At 53.2% G+C, this 16,089-nt stretch overlaps 1 protein-coding gene across 7 annotated transcripts in view; it reads left to right on the forward strand.

Annotated features, from left to right (window-relative positions):
- Positions 1–10,575, forward strand: part of DUS2 (dihydrouridine synthase 2) — a 49,665-nt gene extending 39,090 nt beyond the window's left edge. For all 7 annotated transcript variants that reach the window (XM_059383608.1, XM_059383609.1, XM_059383607.1 and 4 more), the window contains 8 exons: positions 101–171; positions 2,361–2,447; positions 3,775–3,943; positions 6,037–6,158; positions 7,643–7,792; positions 8,514–8,601; positions 9,667–9,740; positions 9,986–10,575. In XM_059383608.1, coding sequence (XP_059239591.1) covers positions 101–171; positions 2,361–2,447; positions 3,775–3,943; positions 6,037–6,158; positions 7,643–7,792; positions 8,514–8,601; positions 9,667–9,740; positions 9,986–10,223 — 999 coding nt within the window. In that variant the 3' untranslated portion in view covers positions 10,224–10,575. The remainder of the gene's footprint in view (positions 1–100; positions 172–2,360; positions 2,448–3,774; positions 3,944–6,036; positions 6,159–7,642; positions 7,793–8,513; positions 8,602–9,666; positions 9,741–9,985) is intronic.
- Positions 10,576–16,089: the final 5,514 nt, after the last annotated feature.

Consider the following 16,089-nt stretch of genomic DNA (forward strand, 5'->3'; position numbering starts at 1 on the left):
TAGGATGGAGGAGGGGGTTGGTGAACCCACTTTTTTGAGCTGGCAGCTAGCTGTTCCCTCTGTAGCTTCAGTAATCACCCTGGGCTGTCCTCTTCCTCAGCTGGAAGATACCTTGAGCCTTGTGAAGCGGATAGAGAGGACTGGCATCGCTGCTGTCACAGTTCACGGAAGGTGAGTGGTTGTATATCTAGTGACTGACTTGAGGGAGGTTCTCAGCCGTCCTTTTTTTTTTTTTAATATTATTTATTTGAAAGACACAGAGAGATAGCAAGAGAGAGCATGAGTGGGGGGTGGAGGGCAGAGGGAGTGGGAGAGGAAGAAGCAAGACTTACTGCTGAGCAGGGAGCCCAACTCAGGGCTCTGTCTTAGGGCCCTGGGATCACAACCTGAAGGCAGATGTTTAATGGACTGAGCCACCTATGCGCCCTCGTCCTCAGCCATCTTAACAATGCTTCTCCAGACCCCAGGGGACAGTGAACTTTTCTTCTACACATGCAGCCTACCTCTGCCTAGCTCTTTAACATCCTATAAGTCCTGAGGGCAGTCAAACCCTTTATAGGCTGGCATTCTTCTTTGTTTCATTCACTGAACACCTCCTGCTGGTAGACATTGCACTGAGTTTAAAGACGGAAGAGGAAGACTGAGTTTAAAGATTCTAGGGGAAGAAGAAACGCCCATACCCTCAGGATGTGTAAATGGTAGAGATTGAGTGATAGGTTCAGAATTGTACCATGCAGCCAGGAAGTGGTGGAATTAGAACTCTGACTCTGAATCTCATTTTCTTTCCACTACGTTGGGTCATGGCTTCTCCCTTGAATGATCCCAGGCAGATGGCTGTTTTTTTAAAGGCACTGTCTCTTTTGTCTGCCCTCTTTGGACTGCCAGCTGTCACAATGACTACTTGAAACAGCCCTTGTATCTGTAGCTAATGTGCTGTCTTCTGGGAGCTGACGTGTTGCTGACAGCTGCTTTTGGCTTCCCAGGCAGTTTTGCTCCCTGTGTCTACCATGTGCTTTTGTACATCCCAGGTAAACAGACTTTGGCCAGAGTGACCCACCTTCTCTGAATGTTACTCCTTTTGGGTTCAGGGGTCTTGTTGGAACAGCCCACTGCTTGCTGGTTGTTTCTATTCCAGCATTTCAGACGAGTAGAACCCATAACTCCCAACAGGGAAAAGAGAAAAGCAGAGTTCTGTGGGTTGAAGCCAGTAGGGGGCGGTGAAAGGCCATACATTCGTACACACATGCCCCTACTTGCCACAGCAGGCTCTAGGCTCAGGCTGCCTGGTTTGGTCTCCTGGCTCTGCTGCTTGTTGGCTGTGTATCCTTGTACAAATCACTTAACCTCTCTGAGTACCACGTTCCTCATTTGGAAATTAAAATAATTTCTGTTTTATAGGGTTGTCTTGAGGCTTTTATGAGATCATGAATATATAGCCTTGGCACGGTGCCTGGCGTATGGTATTCTCTGAATAAATATAGCTATTTCTTTTTGCCAGTAGTTGGAAACACCAGGAAGACAGATTTGGGTGCGTTTCAAGAAGGGCTTTAAGGCCATCAAAGCTGTTGAGGATGGACTAGACTGGCTGCAGGGCTTGTGGGGAGGTGGAGGTAGAAGATGGGTTGACAGGCCTTCTGAGGTCCTGTGGCCCCTGACCCTTCTGTTGAAAAGGGATGGGCCCAGGCAAGACCTGAGCAAGAGCTGTCTGGTCACCCATCTCTTTTGCTTGTTCCTGAGCACAACTTAGATCAGAGCTCACTTCAGTATCCCTAAGACTGACTCATACACAAGAACTTCTTGCAGTTAACCTTGGAAAGAGGGGCCCCAGGCTGCGGTCCTTCCTTGCTGGGGCTCGTTGTGACAGCTATGATCTGAGGCCTGTCCTGGTTGCTGGTTCTACCCTGTGCCAGGTACCTTTCCCCAGGATCAGCTGCCCAACTTGGCCTCAACATAGACAGCTGTGTGGGAGTGGCCAGTCTGAGGGCAGCAGCTGTTCCCAGTCTCATAGGGAGGGCAGGGCCGGGACAGTAGAGGCAGCATTCTTATAGCACTGTTCCTCATCTCTGGCAGAGGTGAGGGGAAGCCAGGGAAAGGCAGTGTGACCTTGGGAGCCAGGCCACCTCTGCAGCCATGCCTCACCTGCAGGCCTGTAAGGCTGGACTTGCCTTCTCAGCAGGGGCTAATGCTGCTCCCACAGAGGTCATGGAGAGACGTCCTCTGCAGTCCAGAACCCTGTTCTTCATGGCCATGTGTCCTTCCTGAGGTTCAGCAGGGAGGACAGTAGGGTTTGACTAAGGTAAACTGTTTGAACCATGACATGGCCTCAGCCCTTGGCCCCATCTTTTTTCTTTATTTCCAAGGAAGCGGGAGGAACGACCTCAGCACCCTGTCAGCTGTGAAGCCATCAGAGCCATTGCTGAAGCCCTCTCCATTCCTGTCATAGCCAAGTAAGCCTCTCTTCTTCATCATTTACTGTTTTATGCTCCACCTCACTCTGGGGGATTTGAGCTGACATAGAAAAAGTGGATGGAGATAGTATTAAAAAATGATCTGAGGGAAAAGGAAAAAAGGTGGGGCAAAAAATGAGGTTGGGCATGAGGTTGAAAAGTCTGTATCATGTCCCCTGGCCTCTAGTGAGTGGCTGATGTAGGTGTGCAGCAGGCAGGGCGCGTTCTGATAAAGGGGTTGAGATAAGGGAGTGTTCAGGGGACTGGGAGAGCGAGAAGGCGGCCCCTGCAGCAGGCCCCAGGCAAAGTGATGTCACACCCAGAGTTAGGTATGTAGGGTGTAGGGTGGGTAGTCCCAAGCCAGAGTGTACTGAGGTATGGTTAGGGGGCATAAGGCAGGTCATAGTCCAAAGCATGCTGGGCAGCTACAGGACCAGGAGCAGAGACATTTGTGAGGCACGAATGACCAGCTCGGAGGCTTAATAGTAAGATAGTGTCCAGTTGTCACTGGGGAGCTGGCTATGTGGGCCAGTTGGGATCCAGTGGAGCCTTGCACCTTAGGAGGGCACAGAGCCTGAGGACAGGATGGGAACAGAGAAGTTCCAAAGCCCTGAAGCCCTGACAAAAGGCACACCTGACTGGTGGGAAGGAGGGAGGGTGGGAGCTAAGGTTGGGGGTCTTAGCCAGGCCTGGTTGTCGCTAGGCCAAGGACTTGTAGGAGTGGCTTGGAGAAGGTAGGGCTACTCGAGAGCCTGGATCCTGCTGCTGCTGCTGCCACCCAAGGGTCTTCCCCACAATACATAAAACGCTGTCTCTGGATTGAGGCTGTCACTTCTAGTGGAACGGATGCAAACAGCGGTTTCCAAGGGGGCCCTTGGGGCCTCAGAGTGGCAGGAAGGGAAATTGCAACCAAACTGGGCCTCCTTCCTTCCTCTCGTAATCACCACCGCGTCTGTGGTTTTTGACCCAGCCATTAGTAGATGCATAGGTGCCCCCCAGACTGGGGGTTTTCCTGTGATCCCAGCATCTACTGACAGACCCGAGTCTTCAGATTGGGGATGGCTTTAGGATGAGGAGGCAGGAAGGTAAAATCTCTGGGAGACCTGTTACGTGTGAGGCCTGGTTCAGGCTGTTTCACTGCATTATTTGACGTGGAGTTCCTGACCCCGAAGTGGGGTGTGTGTTATGACCTCTGGTCTCCCGAAGTGCTGGTAGCTGAAGGATTGGCCAAATCCAAATAGTTAATCTCAGCAGCTCTGAGAATTGCCTTTTTCTGAAAATGCTAGTATAAGGATGGGGCCAGCCTCACTCTCCTGTTGCCTTTCAGTGGAGGATCTCACGACCACATCCAAAAGTATTTGGACATAGAGGACTTCCGACAAGCTACAGCAGCCTCTTCGGTGATGGTGGCCCGAGCTGCCATGTGGAACCCGTCCATCTTTCTCAAGGAGGGTCTGCGACCCCTGGAGGAGGTCATGCAGAAGTACATCAGATATGTACGTCTATGCGCTTTTTCAAAAGAAACATTTCTCACTGTCTGCCACATTCCTGCAAAAAGCGCCTTGGGTCAGCCCCCAGCCCCCAGCAGCCTTTTTGTGCCTCTCCTTTTCTTTTTAGCTCTTGTAATGTAGCATTAGGTCTCCATGACTGCAGTGTAGAGACAGCGTGCTGGGGAGGCCTGCCCCTACCATCACCTCCTTCTGAAGCTTCCAGGCGTGGGGGTCATAGTAAGGATGCCTGGATTCTGGGTGCTGCCAGGGTCCAAACATGTCTTTCCCTTTCTCTCTCATAACCCCCTGCCATACATGCACTCACAGTGACAGTGGTGTCGGTATCACTGAAGACAACCGTGCCAAACAGTTGGCGCCTAAGCAGCCACAGCCTGGAGGAGCCATGGTAGCTGTTGTTGAGGACAGATTATCTCTATAGAGACTTCTCTTTGGTCATAAGTCAGAATCACTTCTAAAACACTTTTTTTTTTGGCTAATTCCCAGAACCCTTTACCCTCTGATTTAGGGACTAGCCTAACTTTAACCTTTTCCTCTTACTGAGATCTCGATGGTAGTGGCAGAGGCATTTACCTCCAAAGGAATTTTTTGACCAGTTCACCTGCCCTGTCCCTTTGGCACAATCCTAGAATTCTGTGAGACTCTGAACATGTCTGCAGGCAGAGATAGTCAGTGGACTTCTAATTCTTCGGTGTGTTGGGCCTGAGCAGAGAGTCCAGCCCTCATCCTCTTCAATACTGGGGCTCACACCCTCTGGGAGGGTCAAGAGCATCTCAGATCCTCAGACTGCCCATACCCTCTTTAGGCCATGGCCATGCCTATGGCTGCTATGGCCACCATGGCCTATGGGTATCCCCAGGACTGTGCAAGTTGGCGATGGTAGGAGGCCCTGAGGCTTCTGTCCAGAGATAGGCAGTTTCTGTTCTAGAGCCTCCCCTGCTTGATGCTACAAGCCCTCATTCCCTGGGTTTCACATGTCCTGTTGGGCAGGTTGGTGACTACTGGGCTCTCCCATACTCTGGGCCAGCCAGAGACAAGGGGGGGTGGGTTGCCTTAGCCCAGGCCACCTGTCTGGCTCTTGCAGCTGGCAGGCACGTCTGTAGCAGGGAAGATAAGCTCAGCACTGCTCCCTGTGAAAGGTGATGTTATCATTCCTACTCTGTGTCCTTTGGCAGCTCCTCAAGAGCTGTTGTCCTGGAGGAAAGGAGTGGCTTGCAAGCAAAGGCAGGGCTGCTTCTGGTCCAGCCAGGTGCCTTCTGTCCCTGACAAGCTGAATCAAGGCCTTGCCACTAGCTGGGGCTTGCCAGCAGATCTCTGCTTTGTCCTCTTCGTGTCATGCCGCCTTCCCAGGTGCTGAAGACATAGGCCTAGGTGGGGATATTAAAAGGATACAGAGGGTGAGGGCTGGGAGGGTGTTCTAGAGGGCCAGGGCATCTCTCACCCAGTGCTTTTCTATCTGCCCCAGCCAGGCAGGCTTCTAGTGTCCTGCTATGTACAGTCAGCTTGCCTCCCTGAGCCCGCATTTGTCAGGAGTAGTGGTGACAGCTGCCCCTCATGCTTGTGAGACTTGTGAAACTCAATGAGGGGACAGGTCACATGTGAACATGATTGGTAGAGGGTACTGTGCTTTCCCATGCAGGTGGGATGTTGGAGACAGGTTATTTAAGATGTGGGCAAGGAAGGTATCCACTGTGTATAGAAACAGAAGAATCTTGCCCCTATCCTGCCACACCAGAGTCTGACTTGCTCCCTGTCCTTGCCCTGGAAGAGCAGCAAGTCCTCTGTGGTAGTCTATGGTGGCTGAAGCAGGAGGCGCTCCCCACACTTCTGGACATCCTTTGGCCTGTCTGGTTGAGTGTGCTCCTAACCCTGGATCTCACCTGTGACTCTTGAGCTTTGTACTGCTCGCTGGAGGAGTAGATGGCCAGGATGGAGGTGGTTTTCCTTATGGGCTCACAGTGCCCCAGCTGCAGGCACACCTCTGCTGTCCCCTTGGAGCCCCTTTCTCTGCCATCAGGGCACAGCTTAGGCCTCAGAGCCTGCCTGGGCAGCAAGTGGGCTCATGCTGCTTCTTCCCTCAGGCCATACAGTATGAGAACCACTACACCAACACCAAGTACTGCTTGTGCCAGATGCTACGAGAACAGTTGGAGTCGCCCCAGGGAAGGTTGCTCCATGCTGCCCAGTCTTCCCAGGAAATTTGGTGAGAGGGGCAATGGCTGTCCGTCATTCCTTGCAGACATTGCCAGGCTTGACTATGAGCCCTAAACTGACTGTCGGGGACCAAGGATGCAGCTTCTGGAGGTGGATGTATAGGAGTGGGGCTGTGGTACAGTTTCTCCTCACAGAAGAGGAAACTTTTTTTTTTTTTTTTTTTTTTAAGATTTTTATTTATTTGTTAGAGAGAGAGATACAGAGCGCAAGCACAGGCAGACAGAGTGGCAGGCTAGAGGCAGAGGGAGAAGCAGGCTCCCTGCCAAGCAAGGAGCCCGATGTGGGACTCGATCCCAGGACGCTGGGATCATGACCTGAGCCGAAGGCAGCCGCTTAACCAACTGAGCCACCCAGGCGTCCCACAGAAGAGGAAACTTAACGAAGCATTGGAACTTTCCATCCCTGGACTGACCTCACAGCAGAATTTGGGGAAGTAGAATGCTGAGGATGGAGGAATATGGGGGCTGGGCTTGGGAATTCTGGAGGAAGGGACTTTCATAGTAAAAGATCTGTCACACGCTAGACCCAATGGTCAGGAGATGGGGGTTGTAGAATTGAGCCCCTGGCCTGAGCCTGTGCCCTCAACCCATAACTGCAGTCTGGGAGGCTCCCCCTTGGTCCCCTGCATTTGGTGTAGATCCTCACAACCTGGCATGGTACCTATTCCTCTGGCTCCCTGTCTGCTTGTCTGTTTTCCCAAGCTCCACATCTGTGCTCATGCTGGGTCTTCTGCCTGAACGCTCTTTCCTCCTCCCTCCTTAGAAACTTTCCTAAACCACACTTGTGCCCAGGCACCCATCCTCATGAATATGCTTTAGCCTTCAAGATGCTTGCTAGAAGGGGAAAGAGTTGTCAGAACTCTCTTCCCAAACCTGGGCTTGTGGTGTTGGTTCTGTTCCTACCCCACATAGCTTAACCAGCTTGACTCGGGTATCTTGTGAGTTTGAGAGAAAGAGTAGAACTCTGTAGTTCTGGGTGGTACCTCAGTTTAGGCTAGGCCTAACTGCTTGTGGCTCGGGCAGGAAGTGGGGAACCACTTAGTGGTCGTGGCCTCTGTCTCTTCCTCCCTTGGGCCCACATGAGGATGAGGCTGTGTATAATCCAGGCACTTGTTCAGTGTAGGTCAGTTCGCTCACTGCTGGCTGGGGACACTTGCCTGTGTTTTCTTCTTTGGAAGAGAGGCTGGGCTCAGTTGCTAGAGGTGACCTTTACAGCCTTTTCCACCCAGCCCAGCCTGCCCTCCAGTGTCCAGCCTCAGAGGCTCACACTCATTCTTTGCCAGTCAAGGCTGATCCCAGGGGTAGGTAGGGGAACCTCCTGATGGCTAGGTCTCAGTGGTGTTTTCGTGCATGTGGGAGGGGGCAGGAGGGTGGGGTGGTCATTTCTCAGCGGTGAGACCCTGGGCTCTTGGAGTAGTTTCCTGGATGCTGGGTCCACTAAGGGGTTTGCTGTGCTCTGCTTGTCTTTCCACAGTGAGGCCTTTGGTCTTGGTGCCTTCTATGAGGAGATGACACGAGAGCTAAATGCCCGGCGGGCTGAACTCTTGGCTAGAACCCCAGAGGCTGCGGCAGAGCCAGCTGAAGACACCTCTGGTGTCATTAAGATGGCTGTCAAGTTTGACCGGTAGGTCTCCAGGTTGGCCTCTGCTTGGCCAGGGCCCATGGCCTCAGCTGGCTGATTGCTATACATGGTTAATGTCACGTTCAGGGACCACAGGTCTTCTTCGTTTGGATCCTTGTTCTCATTTTTCAGCATCCCAAAGAAGGCAGTTTGGGGAAGATGGTTCCTAAAGGGCAGGCAGCACTGTCAGGGGTGTTGTCCTGGGGTGACCAAACTTCTTTCCTTGAATCGCCTTGTCCCACAACTCAGGGGACATAATAAGGGTGGGTACTGAGCTAGATCCCAGACCACTGCTTGGCCACCTATGTTCCCAACCCCCACCCAATCCCTCTGGCTTGTGTTGTGGGGCAAACTGGATCTTCTTCTTCTTTTTTTAAAGTAAGCTCCACACTGGGCATGGAGCCCAGCGGGGTTCCTGAACTCATAACCCTGAGATCAAGACCTGAGCTGAGATCAACTGTTAGGGCACTTAATCAACTGAGTCACCCATTTTTGACTATTGAAAGTTGTTTTCCAGGCTAGAGTTCAGAGTGCTGGGAGTTCACTTTGTATCCTAGTTCCCCAAGCATGCTGAAGCCCATCTTCCCTTTAGGTAGAATCCAGACCCCACACCACTGGTGGGAGGACAGAAATGGGAGCTCAGGGGAATAAGTATAGGAATCCTAAGGCAGCAGCCTGGTGGTGATTGTGGGCAAGGCCTGACTCCTTCCCCTCCTTGCCCTAGGAGAGCATACTCACCCCAGATCACCCCCAAGATGTGCCTGCTAGAATGGTGCCGGAAGGAGAAGCTGGCGCAGCCTGTGTATGACACGGTGAGTTCTTGGCTGTGGCCTGCCCTGCATCCTGCTCTACAGTGCCTCCCACAGCCGGTGCCATTGCTCCCAGCATACCCATAGCTCGTACCCTGAATTCCAGACTGCTTGACTGAAGCCTGGCTTTGCCCTCCATGGACATGGCAGTGGTTGCTGGCAGCCCGACTGCTGATGTGATAGTCCCTTCCCTGTGACAGTGGGCTTATTGTCAAATTCTGACCACTTTCATAAAATTGAACTTGAGACCTACGTAAGGGGGCTGCTTGGGCCAGTCTCTGCCGGTGGTATTGCTTAGACCAGGGAGACTTCTCTGGAAAGGACCAGGTGGCTTACTTAGGAAGGATGCGTAAGGAGTGGTAAGACAGTCTTGCTTCACCTCCTTTGGTCCCCATGGCCATGCCTTATTTAGGCTGCTCTGTCTCTTTGGACTAGCCTTCTTACCTCTGATCTCCTTCCAGGACTTGTGTCCTCTCCCAGAGTGACTTTTCCAGAACAAATCTGCCCTCTCCTGCTCAAGAGGAGACTGCTCAAGTCTCCTCTCCTCAGTGTCTTTGGGGTCAAGTCCTAGCACCTCAGCACAGAGCGCAAGGCTCCCCACATGCCTTTCTGCTTCCTGTCTCATCCACTCAGCTCTTTGTCCAACCATATCACCTGGTTGTTCTGCCAAGTGTACCTTCTCTGCCCCATCCTTGTCCCCTCTCACCCCTTTGCCATCTGGTGAATTTTTCCTCATTTTGTGTGACCTGGCCCATCCAGATGTCAGTAGGAGCAGGATCCAGAGTCACGCGCGCTAAGGGCTCTGATGGCCCTTGGCTTAGGTACGTGATTGACCTCCTGACACACTGGAGTGTCATTGTCTGTTTATGTATCTGCCTTTCTTCCTCGCCAGATGGACCAGGCACTTCTCCTGGGGAGGACCATGTGATACGGGTAGCCTTCATTTAACTTAGGTGGGAGGTATTTCCTTTTTTCTGTCTTCCACGTGATCCTAGCAGGTGAGCCCCAGGGCTCATTCCTCTTGCCCCCATGCAGCCATCCCTATTTCCTTTCCTCTCTTTGCACCAGGTTCAGCGCCCCCTGGATCGCCTTTTTTGCTCTGTCGTGACGGTTGCTGAGCAAAAGTACCAGTCTACCTTGTGGTGAGTTTCCTTATCAGTGGACATGGGGCTTGGGATGAAGGGCCTGAACCGAGCCTTGGCAGAAGAGGGTTTGGGGAGGATGGTGTACCTGGGCAGTGGACATCCCCGGGCAATGACCCCCTTCCTCAATCTTGTTAGAATCTTTGCCAAGGGTTTATAGAGTCAGGCCTCTCCAGCCTCTTGCCCTGCACCCAGCCTACCTACCTACCTACGTGCCTTATTGTCCCATTGCCTCATCTGCCCAGGGACAAGTCTAAGAAATTGGCGGAGCAGGCTGCGGCCATCGTCTGTCTGCGGAGCCGGGGCCTCCCTGAGGGTCGCCTGGGCGAGGAGAGCCCTTCCTGGCACAAGCGCAAGCGGGAGGCCATTGACCAAGACCCTGAGGGTTCCAGAAATCAGGAGCACACGGTGCCTGGGGAGCTGTGCAAGAAGCTCTTTGTGGCCTTGGGAAGTGGTGAAGAGAGCCCCCTGGGAGGCTGGTGAGCACTGTCCCTACCTTGGTCACCTGCTTCAGGAGCCTGGCCGTAAGATGTCTGTGGGTGCAGACCATGAACCAGATGCCATCGGACAATTCTCTGACTGTTCCTGGCAGGAGTTACGAGATCCTGACCTGGGCTGTCAGCCTGGAGCACAGGCTAAAGGGTGCCTAGGGTGCACATCTTCCTTGGTGGGTCTGAGTAGCAAGGCCGAGTTCCCAGTGACCTCAGTATTTTCTTTGAAAACAGGAGCTTTTCAGGTGGTGTCTCCTCATCCTGACATTGGAACAGTGCAATAAAGATCTGCCCATCCTTCCCCGCAGCTGGCTGCTTTAGCCTTGGGCATCTTCACACACAGACACAGGGCCTGGCATAATTATTCTACTTCCATCCTCTGTGCGGAGTTGGAGTTCCCTAAAGCATATCCTTCTGGGTCTGCGTGGAAGTGGGGGACGGGGTATCATCTTGAATGCACACAGGACTTGGGATGAGCCAGGAAGGCCCAAGAAGCCCATTCTACTGATGGCAAACCTGAGGTACTACCCATCAATGAATTTTCATGATGAGATGTGCTATAAAATCTGGGGAACAATTAGGGTATCTGGTGCTCCCGGAAGGGACCAGCTCAGGTGAGTGTGGGGGGCCCTGGGTTTGACCCCCAGCTAGCTGGAGCCCAGACCTGATGAGGTCTCTGCTCCAGACAGGGGACACTGAGGACACACGATGCTGATGCCAGCAGTTTAGGGCCCTCACAATTGCCCACCCACGCCACTGCCTGCCACCAGCCCCCACTATCCCACTTGGGCCGGAAGGAAGTGGCAGATTATCTTTAATTTCCTCTTGGCAGTGAGAAGCAAACAAACGGCTACCACATCTCATGGGGCCTCCCCCTCTTACTGGGAGGGGCGTTCTGACCAAAGGTCCCTGCCCTGTACCACCCCCGCTTCCTCCACTGTAAACACACTACTTCTCCTCCCCTTTCCCAAGTTCTTTGGGGAGGGGCGTTCCCCTCTAGGCCAAGGCTATGTTTCTCTCCTGTCCCTGGGGTCAGGCCCCTGTGCCAGGTTGCTGGCCCTGGTGGCCCGAATGAAAGATCAGGCATGTGAGACCTCGGTCTCAGTCCCTGAACCGCCCTTCCCCTCACACTTGTTCTCCTGTATGCAGATAAGGCTACCGCACTACCAGCCGCCTACTGGAGCCCATTGCCGTCTGACCTTGGGAAAGTCACTTCTAGCTCTCTTTGGGCCTGAGGGCCCTCAGAGGAGAGGGAGATCAGCTGCTCTCTGCTTGCAGGAGGCTGGCTGGAGGATAAATAGGCCTGTGATTGGGGCACTGTGTGGCTAATGGGGTCACTTCACGCTGGGGCTGCCTTAGCTTCCTAGACTAGCACTCCAAGAGAAGGGACCCCACCTAGGAGACAGCTGAGGCTTGGTCCAGTCTCAGCATCAAGCTTTAGGCACAATTTCTGTCTGATTTTTCTCACAAAAAAACTAAGTTAAAATGCCTCCTTTCCTTAGATCCCAACTGGAACAGGGCAGACAGGGTGGCCCTAGTGGACCCTGGGCATCCTGAGCTAGTCAGAGCTTGTGGAAGGACCCTGTGGTAGCCAAATACCAAGTCTTAAGATCCACTTCTCCTGTGGGGTTGGGCTTTACCGCCTTTTCTACCACCAGTGTACTTTCCCTGGGGAAGCCCCTTCTCTGGTGGGGTTAGGTTTATTTCTGGGCTTTGGGGAAGGAGAGGCAGGGTAAAGCTCAGCTGTTAAGAGGGTAGAAAAATAAAAAGAGAGGCTGGAATATGGGAAGTTAGAGGGCCGAGGAAAAGCACTGGGGAGAGGGTCATTCACAGGGGAGCAGGTGGAAAGGGGCTCATGTATATTTCATAACTAAGGATATCTGGCCAAGATCCCAGGTATATCCCAGGTATATGTTGGCCTTCAAATGGTCTCACATTAGCATACCTGAGTGAGACCTGCCCTGGTCTCAGAGTGACCTACACAAGTCTGGGACCAACTGGGAGGGCTCAGTCAGGTCTGAAAGCTCTTCTCATTGTTCTCATCATTCCCACCATAAATTCAGGACACTTAGATGCCCAAAGCCCTCTATGGGCCGGTGTCTATAATACGTATTCATCCATTCCAGCCACCTAGACTGAAGACTTACTCATAGCTCATCACATTTTGGGGACACATGGTTTTGGGCATGAGAAGGAGGGATGACTAAAGCTGGAGGGGGTGTCACATCTTCCGAAGGCCACAGCAAGACTGGACTTCATGCACGGATGAGTGGAGAATCTTTTAACCCTGCACACTTAGTTCTTTCCAGCTGTCAGTTCTGCTCAGAACCCTTCTGTGGCTCTCCACTGCCCTCTGGATCAAGTCCAAACTCCTCAGGCTAGTGTCTGAGGACAAAGTGCTGACCCTGTCTTCTCAGCACTCTGTGCTGACCTCAGCATCCAACGTTCTTCAGTTGCAGTTGGCCGGTATTGCCTCTGCCCAGCTTGGGAGCTGCTCAAGGGCAGTTCTTGTGGCCGCTATGGCCAGCCTTGGTGTGGGTGTGGGGAGCAGGCACAAAAGAACAATCAGACAAGCTTGTTGAATGGGGTATGTGGCATGGAAAGAAAGAACTTTTCTAAACCCTGACTTTTCCTCCAAGGCTCCTATTTCCCCTAATGTGGAACAAAAAGTGCTGGGCTGGGCTAACCTAAGCTGTACCATCCCATGGCTCAGAGGCCACAGGAAAGCCTTCAACACTGGGGGCTCAGGACCAGGCCTATGAAAGTAATGGCTTCCCCTAAATCTCAGGCTTGACTCACATTCACACAGGAGGGAGAGGAGTATACAGAAACCCACATAGTCCTTGTCCATCAGTCTGGGGTCCTATTTACTGTGGTAGTCCCCTGGCCACCTGGTTGCACAGGGCTCTCAGAAGGCTGGAGGCAGGTCAGATGGCCTCCTGCCATTTACAAGAGCTTTTGAGCTGGCCTGAGGAAGAGCTGATAGGGGAGGTCCTGGCTGAGGAAAAGGGGTAGAGAGACTTCATGTACTGGTGTGTGTGAGTGGGGTGGGTCTGCATTCCAGCCTGCAGGGCTCTTAGCCATTGCAGTCTTTCTGACAAAGATGATAACACTTTTCCTGCAGTCAGTGCCCACCGTGGCTCCAGTCCTTATCTAGGTTAGAGTTCTCAGTTTCTTCCAGACCAGAAACCTTCCTAAAATGTAATCCCTTCTGAGTGTTCTCCAGCTGCACAGTGGTTGGGATACACAGATGGATTGCACAGATGCATAGATGTATGCATTTGAAGAATGGGTGAATTTTTTAAGCCATCTCTAGCTTCTGTGTGTGGTCCCTTACCAGTGGTGGGACTGATAGCTCCAGAATCTCTCTCTTGCATTCCCCCTGGCCTGGCTAGTTGAGTCCCTGGTTTATGGGGCAGAGGGGATAGATAAAGGTCTGTTTTCTCAATCCAGATGACAACCTAGGGAGGTATTTTGGGGAACGGTCTAGGCAGGGGGACCACAACACATCCTGAAATTGCTCATTAGGATATTTAAACCACACAGTGCTGATTACTCCCTCTCTTTGACCCCTGTTATTTTCTTGTGTCCCTAACCTCCCCCTTTGCCAGAATTCTGAATATGTAAGTTGCTTTCAATCCTTTCATGGCTCCCTACTGGTCTCAGGATAAAGTCTAGATACTTTGCAGTGGACTGTAGCTCTCTGCCCATTCATCTGGTCTTACCTTCGGCTTCTGCTGAGTGCCAGTGCTTTTTGATTTCTAAGTTTTTTAAATCTGTTATCTGCCTGGATTATCTTCCTCACCTCTCAATCATCTTTCCAGTTCCTACTTAGTCCTTTGGAGGCCCTGCAACCTCAGGGGATTATGAACCTTCCTGGAGATCCTGGTACATCCCTAATTTCTTTGCACAGTAATTATAGAATTGCTGGTCTCCTTTCCCCCAACCCCTGAAGGGAGACCAATTTATCTCTGCTTCCCTAGGTCCAGCTCAGGTATGTGTACAGAGCACGGGGCAGGAAAGATTTTCTAACCTCAGGGATGAACCTATCCAAGATGAGCATCTCATCTACTCTGGATGTTACCTGTCCTGACCTAAGGCCTAGTTAGGCCTACCCTAGGGCTCCCTAGTAGCTCGGGCTTTCGTCCATATTTTGAGACCTTTCTTTCTTTCTTTCTTTTTTTTTTTTTTAAGATTTTATTTGTTTGACAGAGAGATCACAAGCAGGCAGAGAGGCAGGCAGAAAGAGGGGGAAGCAGGCTCCCCACCGAGCAGAGCAGAGAGCCCGTTTTGGGGCTGGATCCCAGGACCCTGAGATCATGACCCGAGCTGAAGGCAGCAGCTTAACCCACTGAGCCACCCAGGCACCCCTTTTGAGACCTTTCTATAAAGCATTCCACTTTGTCTTCTTCACCTTATTGTGGGTGAGTGCCTGGGCCCTTGCACCTGCACCCAAGCCTCTGACACCTAGTGCCCTGGGTTCCTACAGCAACTTGCTTCTAGAGATACTGTGCCCTATGGGGCCTGGAGCTAGGGAAGTAGGTCACTGCCACTTCTCCTAGCTCCCAGTCCACACGGTCTTGAAGGAGCCCTAAGTAAACAAGCGAGGATCAGTGTCCCTTGGCACGGCCTCCACCCCAGGCCCAGGAGGAGGCATCCTTGGTCTCACGGGGAGACAAGCCCGCTGGGGAGGGACCGAGAGCGAAAAACAGTTCTTCAGACACGGTGTCACTTCCTCTCCACTAACAACCACCCAGCTTGGGTAGTGGGTCCTCTCGCTTTCACGGATGTGCACCGGGATGCGGAGGTCACCGAGCCCGTGAGTGGTGCGAGTTCACCACCGGTTTTTTGGATCAATCGGCTTCAGCCACGGACCGACCTTGCCCGTGGGGCTTTGCCGAGGCCTCGAATGCGCCGGCTGTCCTCCAGAGAGCAGCTGCCAGCTGGTAGGGACAGACAAAGGCACTGCCACCCGGCGTCGGCCCCGCCCCGAAGGGGTGGGTCTGCATTGTTGAGGAGCTGAGACTCAGGACTCCTCCGGCAGCTGCGCAGGTTTCCTCCGACTCCGCCTCAACCTAGCTGAAGGCTCGGCCCAGCCCTGCCATCCCTAGACTCCACCATTAGGGTTGGGGTGGCAGGATGAGTGCGTGAGTGGCGTTCACGTAACCCTCTCGGGCCCTGACACCTTCCTGAAACCTAGCCATCAGAGCAACATTTCGGCCACCGATCACCAAACCCATAACCCCACTCGACGTGAGCTCTGCCCAATAAGGAAAGGGATCTTCGATTGGCGGGTGGATTGGATTGCACTCAAATCCAATTAGAGGGCCCTGGTTTAGAAGTTAAGGAGAGAATAGCGGCCGAACTACAACTCCCAGGAGGTAGTGGGACTATCCTACGCTCCTTGTGCACGTGACTTCCTTCTCCCGGAGGGGGAATCACGCGGTAGGCCGGTGAGGGGGCGGAGCCTTTGGGCAGCTGTGGCGCCAGTGACCTATGGGCAGCAAGGTGTCTGGGCGCGCAGTAGGGGGCGGGGTTAGGCGTGCTACACTGCGCGGCAGCGCGCTGGCGGAGGCGGCTGTTGGGGGGCGGAGAATATCTGCTAAGGTGGCCGTGGCGGCGTAGGCACCAGCGACAGACTGTGGCGGTGGCTCCTGGTGCGGCTCGGCGCGCGGCCAGCTCTCGAGTTTGGAACGGAACGCTCGGTGTCACGGTCCCCGCCCGGAAACTTTGCCGCGGAACCGCGACCTCCTGGCCCGCGCGGCCCGGCATGAAGCGGCGCTGAAGAGCTGCCGCCTTCGCCGCCTCCGTCGCCGCCGCCGCCAGAGGAGGAGTCGCAAGCACCCTGGGCCACGCCG

The sequence above is a fragment of the Mustela nigripes genome, chromosome 17 (genome assembly GCF_022355385.1).
Source record: "Mustela nigripes isolate SB6536 chromosome 17, MUSNIG.SB6536, whole genome shotgun sequence".
NCBI lineage: Eukaryota > Metazoa > Chordata > Mammalia > Carnivora > Mustelidae > Mustela > Mustela nigripes.